We start from the raw sequence: 18,244 nt of genomic DNA on the forward strand, positions 1-18,244 counted from the left end.
AGGTACTACATGAGTCAATCTGGTCTTCTACATCCGGGTAAGCAGGTAAAAGATGGCAGCCCACAGTGAGAAATCAGCCGGCATGAGTAATATGCTGCAATTTATGAAACTTATCGGACAGCTAAAAGTAAGATTTATGTGGTGATTTTTTATTCTATCTGCAATTAGCTAACTGAAAGCACGTATGAAACGCTGGTCTTCTGCTGAAGTCAGGCATCTATACAATCCACATTAATGCTGAAGTTTAAGAGAATAGACTAAATGTACAACACAGCGTTTGTCTTAGTCAAATAAGTGCTGTATTGATATACTGACTTAATACATTTCCGATGTAGATCTGATCAATTAACTTAAAATGAATTATTGATGAATGTTAGTAAAGCTTGTGTTTTGAAAGTTTGTGTTTAGTAAATAAATGAATTCTACTTTTTAAATTAAATTGTAGAAACAAAAACATTTATTAATTTTCTTCCTCTTCACAATTCTGTTCTGCATTGTGTCGATCCATCACAAAGATATACCGTATTTTTCGGACTATAAGCCACTACTTTTTTCCTCAGCTTTGAACCATGCGGTTTATAGCCCAGTGCGGCTTTTCTGTGGATTTTTCTTCAACCGCCAGCAGGCTCTTTAGCAGAAAATGTATCATTGGTAGTCAAAATTAGAAATCAGAGCAGCAGGCGCAGCGGACAAATGTTTTCAAACTCATGTGATACAGCTTTTAAGTTGAAGGATATCGATCTAGCAGTACAGGAGGGAAATAGAGCCGCTGCACGTTCTGCGTGAACAAAACCATGGAGACTGAGGGCTGTGTCCTTAATATCCATCCGTCCGTTTTCTTTACACCTTTGTCCCTAGTGGGGTCGGGAGGGGTGCTGGTGCCTATCTCTAACGTTCCGGGCAAGAGGCGGGGTACAACCATGCACACACACTCATATCTAGGGAGAATTTGGAGAGACCAATTTACCCAACCGGAGTACCCCGAGAGAACCCACGCATGCACAGGGAGAAAGACTGCCACTGTGCAGCCCGCGTCCTTAATATATCCAGCAGATTTATTAGGATGCTGCACTCTGCTGGGTCCTTATGAAAAACCAGGAGCGGCTGAGATACCAGCGACTTATAGCCCGGTGCGGCTTATATACGTACGTTTCCAGATTTTAATGTTGCTTACAGAGGGTCCCACGGACGGGCTGGGTGTACAATAATGTGAAGAATCCTGAGAGCGTGTCAGACCACATGTACAGGATGGCGATGATGTCTCTGACCATCACTGACCCCACAGTAGATAGAGACAGGTGAGTTGCAGATACAAACGATCTTTGTGGAATTTTTGATCACATTTAGGAGAGAAATGATCAAATCACTAAAAGGGAGAATCACCTATACCTGCCAACATATCTCATTTCCACACTCAGGTGCATAAAACTTGCACTTGTCCATGATATGGCAGAGTGCATTGTGGGAGATATTGCACCGTCAGACAACATCAGTAAAGCAGAGAAACACAGGAGAGAGGAGGCAAGTGAAAACTGTACTAATGGCATATTTTTCATATGAAAAACAAACTTTAGCAAACTTTGTCGTCATTCACTTAGGAAGCAATGAGGCATCTGTCAAGTCTGCTGCCGGACGGTCTCAAACAGGAGATTTATGCTCTGTGGGAGGTATGTTGACTTTGGATGAGGCTTTGTAATGTTTGTGTATTCTTGACCTTTCCTTTGTACTGTAACTACATTTAAGGCTATACATACAGTGCTGTGAAAACACTGTTTGTTACTTCTGTTTAGCTATTTAATCACTTTTAGATGTTTTACATGATCAAACAGATTTTAAAATCTGCCATAACCTGAGTAAATTTAGAATGCAGTTTTCTAAAGATGATTTCAACTTTTATAGGAAAAAAAGACCCAAACCAACCTTGTTAAATTACTGTTTCACTCTTAATTTAGTTCTTTGTCTGGTTCAGTTGCAGTCACCAAATCTCTTTGAGTGCCATAGACTCAAGAAATCAGTTCACACTTCTTAAATTGGTCAGGATTTTAAAATCATGTACAAGGCATTTATACCAAATGCTTGCCTTTCAAAGAGATATTATCTTTATTATTAAAAAAAAGTATTTACTTTTTCCAACTAGGCCAGGTTGGTATGAATATCCTTTTTCCCCCTACATAAATGCAAATGCCATTTGAAAACCATATTCAATATTTATGTTTTTGTCAAACCATGTTTGAAACATTTAATTGGGACTAAAAAGCAACGATAAGAAATCTGTAATGGGATTTTTGTGTGTGGAGCAGGAATATGAATCCCAGAGCAGTCCAGAGGCCAGGCTGGTGAAACAGTTTGACCTCCTGGAGATGATCGTTCAGGCTCACGAGTACGAAGAGCTGGAGGGAACGCCAGGAAGGCTGCAGGAGTTCTTCGACTCCACCGCAGGTAGGAGTCCAGCACCAGTGAAACGTTCTCCCTTTCCTTCTGGGTGTTTGACAGCGTTTACTTCGTATAAAGGAATTGGCGTGTAATACTTTTAAAGCAGTCTGATTTTAGACTTTTTCCGTTTCTGCCACTGAAGGTCGCTTCCACCACCCAGATGTCCTCCAGCTGGTCAGCTCCCTAAACGCACAAAGAGGAAGGAGGGCCAAGGAGCTGAAGGAATCACAGACCGACGGCCCAGAATCTCAATACTAACACGCAATGTCACAAATGTCCTGACTGCAAAAAAAGGGGGGAAAAAACCCAAAACATTTCTGTTGATGGATGGAGAAACCAGGAAGGAGAGAAGCCTGCATGCACAAGAAGAGCCAATCAGAGGAGGCAAAATCCTGCTTCATCCTCTGTTCAGATCAGCAAATAATGAAACTTTTGGGGGGGGTTAGCAGATTTGGATTTACCACAAATCAAAATCAAGTTCATGATTTTTTTTTCTACAAATGTGTCACCTGCAAAATGGTGCCACCATAGAGACTGCTGCTTTTAATATGGTCAAATATGTGCAGTAATTTACTGGACAGAAAGGATTTTGTTCAGCTTATTGTAGTAGCTGCTAATAAGTTGGCAAAATGTGAAAGTGGAAGTTTTTCTGCATTATCTGTCATCTTTTTTCATATAAAGAAAGGACTTTCCAACTGAAAGGTTTATTGATGAGCTTTAAATATTTAAACATGATACATAACAGGTAAATCCAACGTCACAAAAGTTATCTATAAAAAGAAAGTAAATGTCATACCACCAACGGTTTCTTCCATAATATGGAGTTTTCATGCAGAATATGCCTGGGAGGAACAGAACAGCATACAAAATGAATTTGTGAATTTTTTTTTTTTTTTTTTTTTTACATGCTTCAGGATACTTCAGTAAATTTTGCATTAATTTCATATTTGCCAAGTTAAATCAGGCTTGTACATTCAGTGTCGCTCTTTTTACGTTTTCTTTGGGTTAACAACTGTTAACCGTTTATGTAGACATGTGATTATGGAGTCTTTTATGGCTGTATTTATTACATAAATGCAAATTGTACCCTTTGTATTTTCCATTAACACAAAACATTACCTCAGACTCGACAAATGACTCTTTTAGAACCTGAATCCGGATGAGAGTTCCATAAAAAAAAAAAAGTTGAACTCTGGGGTAGGAAAGAAATCCTTCATTGTCTGAAAACATTTAAAATCTATGAAGTAATAAAGTTATTTTCATGGCAAAGTTACAGAGCCCACACAGATTCCAAGAACAACAACAAAAAAAGAAATACGGCGTGCTTTACAGTCACTGTTTAGTAAATCTGTTTTTTGAGAAATCGTAGCCGTATGACACACCCACATGACACACATACACAGATATTTTTTCGGTGTTTAATTAATGTGTAACAAAGTTAATGGGACACTGTAACATGCAAGACATTTTACTTCTTACTGACCTTCTGGAGGTTTGGTAGTGTAACATCTGTGACTGAAAGTTTCACCCTGGTTTTGTGGATAAAATTGTTGAACTAAAACGTGAAGAATTATTTATAGTGCAGCAGACTGAAGATGGAGCAGTTTTAATAGTGTAATAGTTTAATAGTGTCAGACTGACCTGTGATCAATTTTAGCCAAACAATTTTTTCAGAGCAAGAGCTGAAAAATGGACTATGATCAATATTAAAAGTTCACCGTTTACCTTATGAGATTTCAAATGCTTTTAAAAATCAGCCTTCCTGATTATCGAAATTAAAAACAAAGGTATTTTAGCCAAGCCTAAACAATGTGGCGTTGCCAGGAGTTTTGTCGGAGTCACAGAATTTACACAAGATTTGTCTGCAAATCAAAACACCGCTTTGGTCAGAAATTCTAGTAGATCCACAACAATGTGCTGTGATACAGCAAGACGGCGATCCCGAGTCCTAACAGGGTTTCTCGGAGATATCCGTCAGGTTGTTGGTGGGCGTCTCCTGAGAGCTGGCGTTGGCTGCAGACGAGAGGACTTCCTCGAAGCTGCCTCCGGTCCCAGTGCCTCCAACTTTAGTCTGGTACCGAGGGGAGACACAGAAAAGACAAAAACAGAAGCATGATGAAATTAGAAGGAAGGCTTATAAGGATTTAAGCTGTCAAAAACACCACCATCAAGCTTTTCTACTGTGGCCTGGAATGAACTCAACTTCTTTATCACCAGCATTACAACTAGAGCTTAGAACCTAAATTAGTAAATTAGCATTATTACTACATGCATCTAGTTCTTTTACCCTACAGCTTGCAGAAACAAGTCGTCCCAAAACACAAGTTAGTCACAAAAGTTCAACCAGAGGACACCACAGCGTGTATAAATAATCCATGCTCTCACTGTCACACTGTATGATAGTAATTACACGCAGATTACAGTGTTTGGCTCGCTCCATTTCACTGTTCCTCTGTAACATGTGGGAGAGGAACCTTTTCAGCCTCACAGAGGATTCATACTGTGTTAAAGCGGCGTGGGGCCTGACCTGTTGATGACCACAGTCAGGAAGCAATCGCTTCAAAACAAGTGCAACACCAAAAAGAGCTAAAAATGACTAAATATCAAATGAGAGTAGACAACAACAGGAACACAAAGAAGTGGTCCATCCTTTATCAGATGATGGATGCAAGTGCTTGATTTGTTACGTAACCATGTAAGTCTTTAATTACAGAAAAAAACTTAGCTTTCCAAGTATCTCATTTTTATCTGGTTATGCTTTCAAAAAGAAAAAAACCTGAATAAAAAATCTTTATGCTGAATAAGGAAAGAAATGTTGCACTACTTATTTAAATATAATTGTCCAACCTATTACATGGCAGGTTTACTGTTTCCTCAAGTTGTATTCTGATGGGACAACTGTCTTAAATATGACAACAATACCACAGTTCTAATACTCTACCTTTAAAAAAGGCACATACAGCTTACCTTAATGGTGGAAACTGTATTTTCGACTTTCTCTTCAAAGGATCTGAAGCTGGGTGAGTTTCTGTTGGACAAAACACATTAAAAATGTGTTCGTAATTTTAGAAAATGTTTTTTTTTTTTTTTTTAAATATATTCTGAGAAACCTACCTGTTTGAATTCACAGATTCAATTGGGAAATTGTTACTTACATAGAACAGGGAGAGCTAAACAAATTTAAACAACTTTGTATAAACTTATAGTAGGAGGAAACAGGGATGGCAACTGATAAGAGAGGATGGGAACTTGTGAAAACATTTCAGGTATTTCAAGCTGCCTTAAAGGGCCAAAATAAAAAAAAATAAAAAAGCATCTCACACACAGAAACACAAACAGTTTTTTACCTCATGGTAGGCATGCTCACAGAGTGCCTGACAGAGTATCTGTCGCCAGAGAGCGTGGTGAGAGAGGAGTCAATGATTAGCTCAGATCACACACACAGCAGCAACATCAACAGTTTGCATGTGCAGCGTTAGTCCCACAGCTTCCCCTTAGACGCTAAAAATCTTTGCCAACAGGAACTTTCTTATGTTGCTGCGAGAGTCTTTCAGAAAACCTGAGGATTTCACTTCTCATCTTGACTGTGCAATATTGTTTAAAGACGTCCATCATATCTCCAACCAGATTTAAGTTTATTTAGTTTTTCTGAATCGTTGCTGAATACAACAGTTGATTGAGTTCAGTCACCGGGTGTGACGGCAACAATTTCTAGGCTGGCCAAGTACTCACTGGTGCCATCCAGCTGGTGTTCACTGCTGATCTGACTGAGATATACTGAGTTAAGAAGTCTTAGTAAGAAGCAACTAATGTGACATAACCAGCTGAGTGATTCTTACCCTATTGAGTTGGATCTTCGAAAGCATGAAAGGGAATAGAGAACAATTTAGATGCTTTTACAACCTTTAGACTAGACGCTTCCTCCAGCACAATCATGTGGTTTTAAATTCATCCATTTAAAATGGGGATGGCAGAAATACAAAGCCATTTCAAAAACAAGAGAAAGAGGAAACAAACAGAAGAATGCAATAATAAATGCAAAGGGAAGCAAGTGAGAGAAATCTTTAGTCACGTGCAAAACAGACATTAAGATGATGAGGATGGTTTTTAAAGACAACACCCACCACACAGCAAGAGGAAAAAGTTAGAAGTTATTTAAAAGGAGAAATTAATCAAAACATAAAATCATTCATTTAATCCTTATTTTCACTCTTTGTTTAGTCAGTGTTTATCACTGTACCGCACACCGACTGGCACACTAATCCTTTACACTTCAAATCTGATCTAATGTCTTTGAACTTTTAATTAACACCCCCTAACTTGACACACAGGCCCAAAGTTTATCTTGCCACCACTCAGAAGTTTGGTAAAGGAATCAAAACTAAATCTCCACAGCCCCAGTCAACAAAATAGTGGAGACCTGAGAAAAAACTGAAGAAAAGAGGAGAGAATTATTCATAGATGAACGGTCAAATATCTCGCCCCATGCATTAATGGACCTATGAGATATCATAGCAGAAGACCAATGACTGCTCTGCTAGCTAAAAGGGTATACTAGCAACTGTAGCACTTATTTTTCTGGCTAAGAAATTGGAGGGATTCTGCATATTTAGGTAAACCAGTCCAGGCAGCAGACAGCAGAAGAATTTTTCATCTTTTTCTAACAATCTGAACTCGCACATTTATGCTCACAGATGAGCATAAATATGTATCTCTCTTAAAAAGAGAGATACATACAGTACAAGATAGAGCAAAAGTTCAGAGGTTTTGATACACTGCAATCCATGTGAAACACCCACAGCAAACAGATTTTATTCAAACGGTGGAAATCTACCTGCGCGGAAATAGTAACTCTAAACCGGCCATGCTGCAATACAGGAAGAATTGACATAAGTAGTTGGCTTCAGAAAATCCATGTCCTAAAAATCCTTTCCCCCTTTGTCAGGTAACAAGAACTACCAACAGAATATTTATCATCATCATCCGCTTTATTAAAGACACAAATGGGTCCATAGAAAGATAATTTAAGAAAATTAACAAAAGAAACAATCACATAAAAAGATAATAATCGCATGTACAAGTCACTGATTTACAGAAAGGCTAGACCGCCAGTGATTCCACATTTTGGTCTTAAACCTGACTGAGCTTTGTGAAATATCTGTTAGTATCTGGATGATGTTGTTTGTAGAAACACGTAACCTCCACATAAACCTGTACCTAAGGTTTGAGCATGTAAAGTGGAGACTAATAACTGACTAGCACTAGACTAGTCCATCTTGGCATCCTAGTGCTAGTCAGTTATTTGTAAATGACAATATTGTCTTGTTATTTATCCAAATAATTTAAACAAAGCACCGAATGTGTGATCACGCTTCTTTCCTAGCACTTTGCTTAATTTTTTTCAGACAAGTCTATCCAGACACATATCATGTCTTGTATTTTACACCAAGAACTTGGAGCCAAACAACTCAGTCTGTTGGAAACAAGAGAAGACAAGAGTGTGACTGAAGGAGACAGGCTTTGCCATGAGCCTTTCAGCTCCCTCAGAAAGCAGCTTAATGTTGGCTTACATAATCACACGCTTCCCTGAATTGTTCAGAGCAAGAGTTACGACTCTGGTCTCTGGGATGCAGAGATGGTGACAACAGATTAAAAAAAAACAAAAAACAAGATGCAAGTGAACTAGAAACCAAAGTGCATCAGATGGTGTATGGGTAAAACAGGTCAAACTGGGTTAGTCATGCAGATTAGTGGATAAACTGATGGCAGCTGTATGTTTGCATGATTATTCTTCTGAGTGATTCTTGAATATTGAGGATATGCTGTTAATTGAAACTACAGCTTGGTCTGGACATTTGGGAAGTACCTTATGGATGTCATACTGCATTGATGCAAAACAAAAGGATAACATTTTTTAGTAGGCCTATAGATGAATGTCTGCAGTCTTTAAAGGTTTTCCTCTTGACAGTTGACAGTTATGAAGCAACAGCCAACAGCTTTAGATACACAAGATATTCTATATGTAGGGTTGAAGGAACCAAATTCTGTGGTACATTTTGTTCATGTAGTTTGCATATTTTGCTATTATTAATCCACAGAGGATGGACTTCCTCCACTGGTTAGAGCCGAGTCACAGAATACTAAAAACTAACCTAACTTAATCTTAACTAGGATAAGACAAAACTACAGTATGCCAAGAAAAACTGAATTTATCAAAAATAAACTAAGATAAACTAAAAAATAAAATAAAATCTAAGGCTAAAAAAGCTAATTTTAGTTCAAACAAATCTGGAATACACAAAGCTAATATACACTAAACAAAACTTCTCTGAGATAAGCTAACCAACCCTGAATGAAACCAACATAAACTAAGTTAAAGTAAACTCAGCCAGGATAAACTAAGAAAAACAAAAAAACTAAGCTACACAACGCTAGCCCAAACTAAAATATCAAGGAGAGCTTCACTTTTTTTAAAGTAAAAAAATAACACTGACAGAAAATACTATTTTGTCAAGAAACTATAATCTTATGCAAAGGTGTTAAACCCCTATAATTGATTTATATTTTACTTCCAATCAGCTAGGTATTCTTGTAATTTTTTAAACTTGGCTTAACTATTTTTTTCTACAGGCTTCTTGAGGATCTTTTAAACTTTTACTTCAGATTTTGGCCACTTTTTCAAAATGTGTGTTTGACATAAACAGGAAATAGTCAAGCAAATGCTTAAGAAATGTAACATCCCTGAGATCCAATTTACAACAGTTTGCCAAGTTGTTACTCAACTTGGCAAACTTGAGAGACAAGTTTGCCAACTAGTGCTGGGAAAGTAGTAAAGAAACTAGTTTCTCAACTAGTAGAGAAACATCCCACTGATTTAAAATGATAGCAATAGCAGCCAAACTCCAAAGAAAGCCATTGAGAGACCTTCAGAAAATCTAATAATTACAAATTTACAAGGAATTAGTAACACTGGCAGTTAAATGAAGCATATTACAGCTGAGATGCCTGCAGTAAATAGAAAGCACATGAGCTTTATTGTGAGGAGAAAATGTTGTCCAGTGTGCTGTGCTACCAAAAATCCAATTTAGCTGTCTGTAGAAGCAATAAGCCAAGGCATTTCCTCTTTTCCAGTTTGATTAATGTTAAACTAAGGTCATCACTGAAGTCAGCATCCTATTTACTTTGTTTTCTACTGACAGGACTCGGTGCTCTGAAATGTGCACTATGCGAATGTTAAGTCTATATAGAAATCTTTGGCTATTATTAAGAAAACAACATTAAATGCGGTGACATATTTTGTTTACCTCATGTCTCCAAACTTCCTGGTGATGGCGCTCCCAAAGTTACTGAAGGCAGCTGAGGTTTTCTGTCCTGCGGTGGACAGCGTCTCTGATGTCTTCTTGTATCTGACAAACACACAATGACATGTACTGTATCTGACAATGAGGTCCTTTCTTCGAATCCCCCACACACCCATAGAAATATGTCACTGTCATACACACACACAAACACAACAAAAGCCATATACGAGGGAGAGAAAAACATTAATTTTGCCATCTCACAGTAAATCTAACAATTAGGTCTTTGTTCATTTTGATTATTTGTTTAGACTCAATAACAACACTTCAATTGTAAATATTTTTTTAGGAATTCCTGATTTCACCTCTGGTATTTAACACTACCTTGGCATTTGGATTTGTATTAACATCTGGATCAAATATGGCAAATTTAGGCAGTCAAATGTCTGTGTTTTCCAGTGAGGAGACCTCATCCTCCTGTGGCCACACCGATGCATTATAGATGAGGCAGAGGCTGTGTGTGTAAAGTGATCTTCAGAGTAAAGTGTAACTGGATAAGAGAAGCAACCTTCAGAGATCATAGTCTCTTGTTCTGTACCGTCTCTTGGTGTTTGGACTAAAGCTCTGCTCTACCACCCAACTGGGACGTTCAATTGTTAATCAGTACACAGAATGATTCAAATATGGTAAATTACTTGTTTTTCTTACTGGGGCTTGATGTACAGTACCCACAGTTTTCTATATCTTTGTGACTGGAATTTTTTACGAATTGGGAAAATGTACCAAAAAAAGTAAAAATAAACAAGAATTCAGTGTTCTTTTGTAGAAAACTGACACATTTAATGGATTACTGTGCCTGCAAAGAGCACATCCTGTTAACAGTGTTCTGAGATCAACTGCAGCCTCCAGCAGAGTTTTTAAAATCAGTTTAATGATGTCTGTTTCAGACGGTGGAGATAACAACCGGCACGCACACGCTGTGCAGCGACTAGACAAGGATTGTGCTTTTAGCTCCCGTTTTAAAATCAATGTTTTGCAAACAGACTCCGTGTGAAATGGGAGCCTCTGCAGACTGTCAGGAAATAAACCACCCATTATTTCTGTCTGTTTTAACTTTTGAGCGCTTATGAAGCACGTTTATGTAGACAGCGAACAGTCATGTACTACCCTGACACCAACGTCTCACAGGGACTTGTTAACTTACGCCGTAGAGCTCTGCATGTCGTGCCAGCCTCTGCTGAAGTTGTTCCTGAACTCGCTGAGAGGAGTGACGCCCAGCTTCTGCTTGAGCTCCGCGTGCTGCTTCTCCTTGGACAGCAAGACCTGCTTCAGTGTGCTGATCTCTTCTTCCAGCTGGCCACGCACAGACATATAGTTTGTTTATTTCTTTTGTCATAAACCCTGTGTGATAAGCAGATCACAGGGTTTTGTGATCTGCTTATGTGTCTGTGCATACTTTAGTCAGCTCCTGCAGAATCTCTTCTCGCTCCTCCTCGGTCATGTTGGAGTTGTTCAGGCTGACTTCTGACGCCAAATCCTCATCAGCCTCCCTCAGAGGCTGAGAGTCTAGAAAACCTGTTTGAGAAGCAAGACATTCATGGAGACCTTTGGAAACTTAACGCATGGATGTAGTAAATCTCAAATAAATCTACTGCTTTGAGAACTGTGAATGTACTTAGATTTTTGGTCAGATAACACCAAACAATCTCATGAATCTGTTCCTTTTTGTTTCTAGAGGAACATGAGTTACTTCCAACTTTTATGACTTCCAGTTTTTACATTGTGCTGCATTTCAATTCAGTGTAAATAATACCAGAGTTGTGTTCAGTGTCATCATACAGCCAAAGCAGAAAGGAAGTCCCCATGCTCTGCTTATTTTTCTACTTTACATGCCTTCCTTTTCTCCTATGTGTAAATTATGTGCTGTCCTCTGCCTAATAGTGTCTGCCTCCAAAGGTCTGACCGTCTTGTCTCCATGACTGGCTGAATCTCTGACCATTATGTAATCTGCGGCTGTAGCCTACAGGGTTTTAATCTGCCTTGGCTAATGTGGATTATCTTGCTTTAACTCTCTGCTAGCCAACACTACAGTCTGACATCCCACACAAAAACCTACACTGACCAGATGCTGTCAAATTTCTCAGGAATGAATGGATTTCAGGTTCTTCTCAGATATTAAGTTTGGCCTGCTCCTGACTGTTGACAAAAGGCAGCAGCGGCTTATGAGTCTAAAAAGAGATTTAAAGAAGTCTCAAAAGACTTTTTTTCCCCAGACAATTCTAATTATGAAAGGAGAACAAATCTCCAATTAGAGAATGTTAAAAACTAACTGTCATCACTCTCAAGTTTGGTCGTTCAGGCAAGTTTACCTGGAGTAATGAGAAAGAACCTGCACTGGTTTAATTTCATGTAACGTTTACAAAGAAAAACATTCACTCTCTAAGAAAAACAAAAAGGCATGCTAAAGTTTGCCAGAGAAACTAGACAAAGACCAAGACTATCAGAATAATATCATCTACACCTGGGTCCAAAACTAACTTATTTGGACACTACAACAAGGAATATTCTATTAATATCTTATGTATTAACAAAAAATGAGGTTAGACATCAATATGTGATTACTTCTTAAAACACTGAATATTTAATGAAACATTTCATGAAAAATCTTTTCACTTGACTGTATTCATAGTAATCATGCAAAATGGAGGTCAGAGAGTTGGTAAATTATTTAGTTTATGGCTATGTATTTTTTTTAATCTCTGTAATAAATAGCACTAAAATCCACTGGTAGTCACCTTGTCAGTAAACTTGCCCACATGATCAGAGTCAGTTTGTTTTAAAACACACCCTGTTCTGCTAATAACCCTGGTATCTAGTCAACATTAAAATATTTATTTTGCTGGAATAAAAACTGAGCAGTTCTCTTAGTTAACTGCCAAGGTTTGTTTTAGACCACAGCTACATTCAAAAGAGTGATGAATGTTATTTAACAAGAGATATTTCTTGCCATTTTTACTTCCATTAGCTCACATACAGCTGACTGACAGCGTACAGAAGCAAAAGGAGTAATCAACTTTACATAGAGGAGAAAATTATCCATTACATCTCATATCCCATTAAAAGGATTTTCAATAGGACAATTTAAAATGTTAATGTACGCTTTTTAAAACTAACTCATGCACTGAAACCAGAGATCAACTCATGCCTAAGATAAACAGATAATAAAACTTATTAAGGAACACCAGCAAGGCTATGTAAACACAAAACAAGGAAGACAGAGACATGTAGACTGTAGCCTCAAGGTGTGTGTTGTGGCCCTGAAGCAGTTTTGGACCATTTTAACAAGATGAAAGGGATTTACTGTACCTGCAGTGAGGTGTCCTCTCTCTTCACGAGGGTGCATTATAAAACATGTGAGTAGACATGGTCAGTAGAGGCTGATACACGTTTATTTATCCCTTAAAAGGGGCACAGCAGCACTTCAGGTAGCTAACACACAAAAACAGGCAACTGAAACCAGTTAACTCAAGCACAGCATGCAGCGACTCTCTTCAACAGAAGCATTTCTATAACATGGAGCTACTTCAGCCAACGCTACACAGCAGGAGGACAATGAGACTTTTAAACCCCTGCAGCTCCAAGGCTTTTTATATCTGAGTGCATTTAGGATTTGTTCCGGTTTAGATTTGCATGAAAAGATGTTTTAAAAGCAAAATCCGGGGAGAGGAGAGGAAGTCCCAGTTTAACCTTTTGCTTGTTACAGAGTTTCAAAAATGTAGATGTATTTGCATGAGGCCAACAGCCAATAACTCTGACACGAACAGCAAATACTAAACGAAAACGCTCAATATATTTTTTTACAGGTTTATCTTTGCTAAGCTTTTTTGTCCATTACTTTAAGCTAAAACAAATTTTCTTCAAGTAGAAATACCTAGCAAAAGTTACTGGTCAGTGTGAGTCATGGAGGCTAAAAAATTGCATATGCATAAACAAATTGTCAAAAAAAAGTTCATTAGAAAAAGCTTGGTTAGCATTTAGCTTGCATGGCCAGCACAAAGCTGTCGCTTTCAGTTGCAGCATGATGAGTCGGGGTTTTGGAAAATTCATCATCTCTAAACTAGTTTATAATCAAGCTAAACAAAATATTGATGCCATGCTACATTTGAATTAAATATCTTGTATGCTAATTCATGCAATGTAACAATGAGCTGAAAAAGCAGCACATTTCACATTTGTTGAGATGGTAACCCAAATGTTTTTAACTGGACCCTTTATATTATAAGTTTCAAAGATTTGCATTTGGGAAGCTCATTTCTTAAAAACACAGCTTCATTATGGTGGTGGAATATGGTAGAACAGAAAGCCCATCAACTTAAATATCTTCTGCTAATAATATGTCACCATAATTCAGATTAAAATAAAAACATCTTGAAATAATAGCCTTCCTTCTCTCCCTTAACCCCAACTAAAATAAAAACATGTACTAAAGGGTTTCAATATTCATCTGAAGTGAAGGGTCATCTACTCTCTAGGTTCTAGTCTATGTCCCTTTTCACCTGTGCTGTCTAGCTGCATGTCCCAAGTGGTGGACATGGCCCAGTTGTCAGGCTGACACCCTGATGTGTGCGACCACTGATCCTCCGAATGGGATGTGGTGTGACCCCAGTCTGTCAGGTTTTCCCCATTTTGGACCAACGGGACCAAGTCCTCCCCGTGTGAGCTCTTCCGACTGGATTCCTCACCACCAGAGTGGTAAAACTTATCCAAACCTGAACAAAGTGACAGGTGAGCGCATTTAGAGTCTGTTACACCAAGGCCAAGACGGATTCTTTGTAACTTAATCAACAAAAAAACGAAGGAATCAACTGAGTTGTGTAGACATGTTTTGCCAAGCTGTGGGAGAGACTCAAAATATGAATCGTTAGGGCTCTCTGGAACAGAAAGAAAATCTCACAATCTCATTTTATTCAACTTAGGGATGTGATCATTTGTGTCAGATGCACAAATTGCAAACTGTAAGCTGCCAGTTCCATTTTTTTCATGGTAATTAAAGAAACAGAACTAAGATACGAGATGCTCTCTTATGTTCACATTGATTTCATTAAATTGTTTTATTTTCTTCACTGTAGACAGTCTGCCGCTAGACCAGGACCTCTAAAGATCCTGGTCCACCACACAGGGTAGTAGTTTGTTGAGTAAATTTCACTAGTTTCACCTGGTGCACTCCCTTCCCCCAGGAGAAACACGCCACTCTGCACATACTGGTACCTCTTGTGTTCAAACGGCCCAAGACGTCAGAGGTTGTTAGAAACACATAATGAAGCGTACTGTACTGTAGATTATCTCAAATTTAAAATGTAAAACTCTTGGTCTTGCCAAACAAGGAGTGGATTATGCCAATCTAAATGCAGAGACAGTTTGTGATCTTTGGTATCTGTATTGATTTTTTTTTTTTCTTCAATATTGCAAAAAAAAAAAAAAAAAAACTGTTTTAGAGGTTCGGCATTTTAACTAGGGATGTATGGATATAAACTTTTTGCTACCCTTTCAACAACATGAAAAAATGTCTACATTGCTGACTTTTCAACTCATTGAACACCTCACAATCCTGCGCTTCATCACAAATGACCATCCCCCTCCAGAAACACAAACAGCAACAATACGGAAATAAACACTGGTTAATGTTAAGTTTTACTTATCAGATATCGACACGCAAAAAAATGACTAACATCAGCTGACACCAATGCTTATGCCGATGAGCACAGTTATAATATTTTAAAGAGCAAAGTCAAAACGAATTGATTAAGATTTACCCGGCCGTTTGGTTCAGGAGCTGCCGATTCAGACTTTCACAGATTCAAGTAAAAGTTTCAAAACATCGCAATACAAAAAAAGAATAAAAATATGCTGCAGGTTCTCGTTCAGAACCATACATTATGTTGGTCAATTGGTTTGAAGAGCAAAAATGGTGGGGGATTAATAATAACAATATAAAAAAAAAAACTTTTAGAATTGGACCTGCTGATCACTGGTCAGAACAGATCAAGAGAAAATTGGTGAACTTACTGGTGCATCTTGACTTTTAACTCAGTTTGACATGGATTTACGGTAATTATTTCTAATTCATACTCTTAAAAACAAAACATTTGTTTCTCAGATTAGACAAATTTATGGACAACTTACTGTTTTAACAAATTGAAGAAAAATAGAAGCATTATGATTAATAACTCGTTTTTTACATCCATCATTGTCTTCCGTTGTGTTGATTGTTTTCCACTCAGTTCACACTCCATTATTCTCTCGAGTTTTAGTTAAATCAACACTGCATCACACAGGAGCAGAACGTGCTGCTTCACTGATCCCAGCGTATGGATTGGGTGGGCTTTAGGACTTTTCCCTTTGTTTTACAGTGATTCAGTGTGGATTTTCTTTTATCACTCAGAGAGTTGAGTCTTACCCAGCTCTCCTTCAAGTGTGGCTGAGTTAACCCATTCCTCTCCAGGGCCCATGCTGGCCCAGTCCACCACTGCTTCACTCAGAACACTAGAGTACAACTCTGCAGCAGAGCAAGGAAGCAGATTGGATAAAAACAAGTTATTTATTCACACACAAACACATAGTTATGGTGTTTAATTCTTGCATCCATTCCCCTCCTGCCAGACCCAGTGAGGTCTGTTTCACTCCAGGTTATCTGCATCTCGCAAGACGTTTCAATCTAAGTGACACGGATAGTGACTTCCTGGACATTTTTCAAACAGGATATGCCTGATTTCTAAAATTTAAACTTCCTGACGTCAGGAAACAACGGTGGACTATTGAATGGATGACCTCTAGTTATAGATAAAACCTCATTACAACACACAGCAGGAGGAAATAAGCCAGCAAAAAGCCAGTTTCACTCACAATCAGCTCCTTCTACTTCCACATTTGACCAACAGATGTGTAAAGTGATTTTTAGGGAAGTGGAGTCTGCAAATTACACTAAAACCAAGAAAAAGGGCTGCCATTTCATTTCATATGCATTTTTATAAACCAAAATGATAATTAATGAAATAAAAAATGAGCATATCAACTCAAAAGACTAACTGTTTCACCCTCAAAATTCAATAATTAATCATGGAAGGATATTTACCTCCTTCAAGTGTCTCTCCCGTTGCTTTGTGTTGGAATGAAATATCTTTGGTCACAAGACTCCCATTTAGCTCGATGGTCATGGGGCAACGCTAAATCAGAGGCCGGGGGATGGTCATATGGTCAGAAAAATCAATTAAAGCTAAAAAGAGGTCAGGTACTATAAGCGCTGTACACAGCATCTCAGGCTCCTAAAACTAACAAGGGCTCAAACCCCAGACTTGAATCAACAGCAACTAAGATGATTAGACAACTTTAGAAGAAAGTTAGGAACATTTCATATTTCAACTATACAAAGCAACTCATCCTTAAAAAATGAAAGCCTTTTTTTTTTTCATCTGGCTCAAACTTAAGGGCCTTCTTTGGCTTCTTGCTAGCGGAAACAGCCACTCATTTAGTCTTGGAATGCAATTACCTACCTGAATAAATACACCTTTATCCCACTGCATGTATAACTCATGTAGGCATACAGCCCTCTTCCATCAGTTAAGAGGACTTCTGTCCACTGAAGCCATTTTTACACAATTTACAAAACGGTAGTACAGAATCACTTTTTTTTTTTGCAGTGGAAGTGGACTTCCAGGAAAGCAACTATTGATAAAAAAAAATGCAAAAACATTTGAAAACACAGAAACTTCAGAGATCCCCCTCAGCCAGGAAATAAAATCCTCCATAAGCCTGGTGGAGCTCACACAAAGTCCAACTTTGTTCTTGTGGGCTTCTAAAGCTTCATGGCCGTGTCCATGCTTCTTAATCCAGTCAAACACCAACAGAAATAACACACCCACAACATATTAAATTAACACTTAAAGAACTGTAAGGTAAGCTAGGGAAATCTTCCTTATTTCATTTGCATCTAACCACATGTGTCGCTAACGCCTTGCTCTTTTTCAAAACATTTTCTTTATTGCATTTTTTTCAGAGGGAAAAAAAAGCAGGATTTCTTCCCTTTTTTAAAGAAAACCTTCTACTTGCTGAGTTGATTACTAGGTGCAGAGTTAACAACAGTAAATACAGCAGTAAACACAGCAATGGCTGCCAAAAACATGAGAAAAGTGCCGTGACCTGCGGTGGGTGACCCCGACTCACCTTGTTGTCTGGTTTCCATCAGCGACGCTCAGGTGAACTTTCCACGTAACCTTCAGAGACAAACAGCACGCGCAGCACCGCTTTTAAGATCAGTACAGTACCGCCGAAGTGTCACGCGCCGAGCAAGCTCACAGGCGGAGCTTTGGTTATCGGCCAATAGGCTCCAAGTATGGCAAGGCGGCTTATCATACAATGCATACAGAAGCTCTTAAAGGCAGATGTCGAAGGCTGAAAATTATTTCAACACTTGCTGGTCGTTCTTAAACCTTAATTTATGTAACGGAGATTGGAGG

The 18,244-nt window shown here is 38.4% G+C and overlaps 2 protein-coding genes across 8 annotated transcripts in view; one reads left to right on the plus strand and one right to left on the minus strand.

The window, feature by feature from the left end:
* hddc2 (HD domain containing 2) lies at positions 1-3,519 on the plus strand. The gene is made up of 6 exons (XM_028039687.1): positions 1-127; positions 1,177-1,298; positions 1,419-1,521; positions 1,599-1,667; positions 2,301-2,439; positions 2,576-3,519. The coding sequence occupies exons 1-6, from the start codon at positions 53-55 to the stop codon at positions 2,689-2,691; spliced, it is 624 nt and encodes a 207-aa protein (XP_027895488.1). The 5' UTR covers positions 1-52; the 3' UTR covers positions 2,692-3,519.
* Positions 3,126-18,244, minus strand: part of tpd52l1 (tpd52 like 1) — a 20,556-nt gene continuing 5,437 nt past the window's right edge. The window contains exons 1-12 of one of the 7 annotated variants that reach the window (XM_028039680.1): positions 17,952-18,096; positions 16,189-16,287; positions 14,288-14,500; positions 13,098-13,118; positions 11,188-11,306; positions 10,936-11,084; positions 9,738-9,839; positions 7,268-7,300; positions 6,273-6,287; positions 5,781-5,819; positions 5,401-5,461; positions 3,126-4,504 (exon numbers count right to left, since the gene is read on the minus strand). In XM_028039680.1, coding sequence (XP_027895481.1) covers positions 4,382-4,504; positions 5,401-5,461; positions 5,781-5,819; positions 6,273-6,287; positions 7,268-7,300; positions 9,738-9,839; positions 10,936-11,084; positions 11,188-11,306; positions 13,098-13,118; positions 14,288-14,500; positions 16,189-16,287; positions 17,952-17,970 — 993 coding nt within the window. In that variant the 5' untranslated portion in view covers positions 17,971-18,096 and the 3' untranslated portion in view covers positions 3,126-4,381. Of the gene's footprint in view, positions 4,505-5,400; positions 5,462-5,780; positions 5,820-6,272; positions 6,288-7,267; positions 7,301-9,737; positions 9,840-10,935; positions 11,085-11,187; positions 11,307-13,097; positions 13,119-14,287; positions 14,501-16,188; positions 16,288-17,951; positions 18,105-18,244 lie in introns of those variants that run through there. The other 6 variants (XM_028039681.1, XM_028039685.1, XM_028039682.1 and 3 more) reach the window with 6 other exon arrangements.

This window comes from Xiphophorus couchianus, chromosome 15 (assembly GCF_001444195.1).
Source record: "Xiphophorus couchianus chromosome 15, X_couchianus-1.0, whole genome shotgun sequence".
NCBI classification, from domain to species: domain Eukaryota; kingdom Metazoa; phylum Chordata; class Actinopteri; order Cyprinodontiformes; family Poeciliidae; genus Xiphophorus; species Xiphophorus couchianus.

What these genes read in the sequence shown, in the direction of transcription:
- hddc2 (XM_028039687.1), top strand. Translation starts at nt 53, where the DNA reads ATGGCAGCCCACAGTGAGAAATCAGCCGGCATGAGTAATATGCTGCAA. An exon ending in AACTTATCGGACAGCTAAAA is followed by an intron (nt 128 to 1,176) that starts GTAAGATTTATG and finishes TGTTGCTTACAG; the next exon opens with AGGGTCCCACGGACGGGCTG. An exon ending in GTTCTTCGACTCCACCGCAG is followed by an intron (nt 2,440 to 2,575) that starts GTAGGAGTCCAG and finishes CTGCCACTGAAG; the next exon opens with GTCGCTTCCACCACCCAGAT.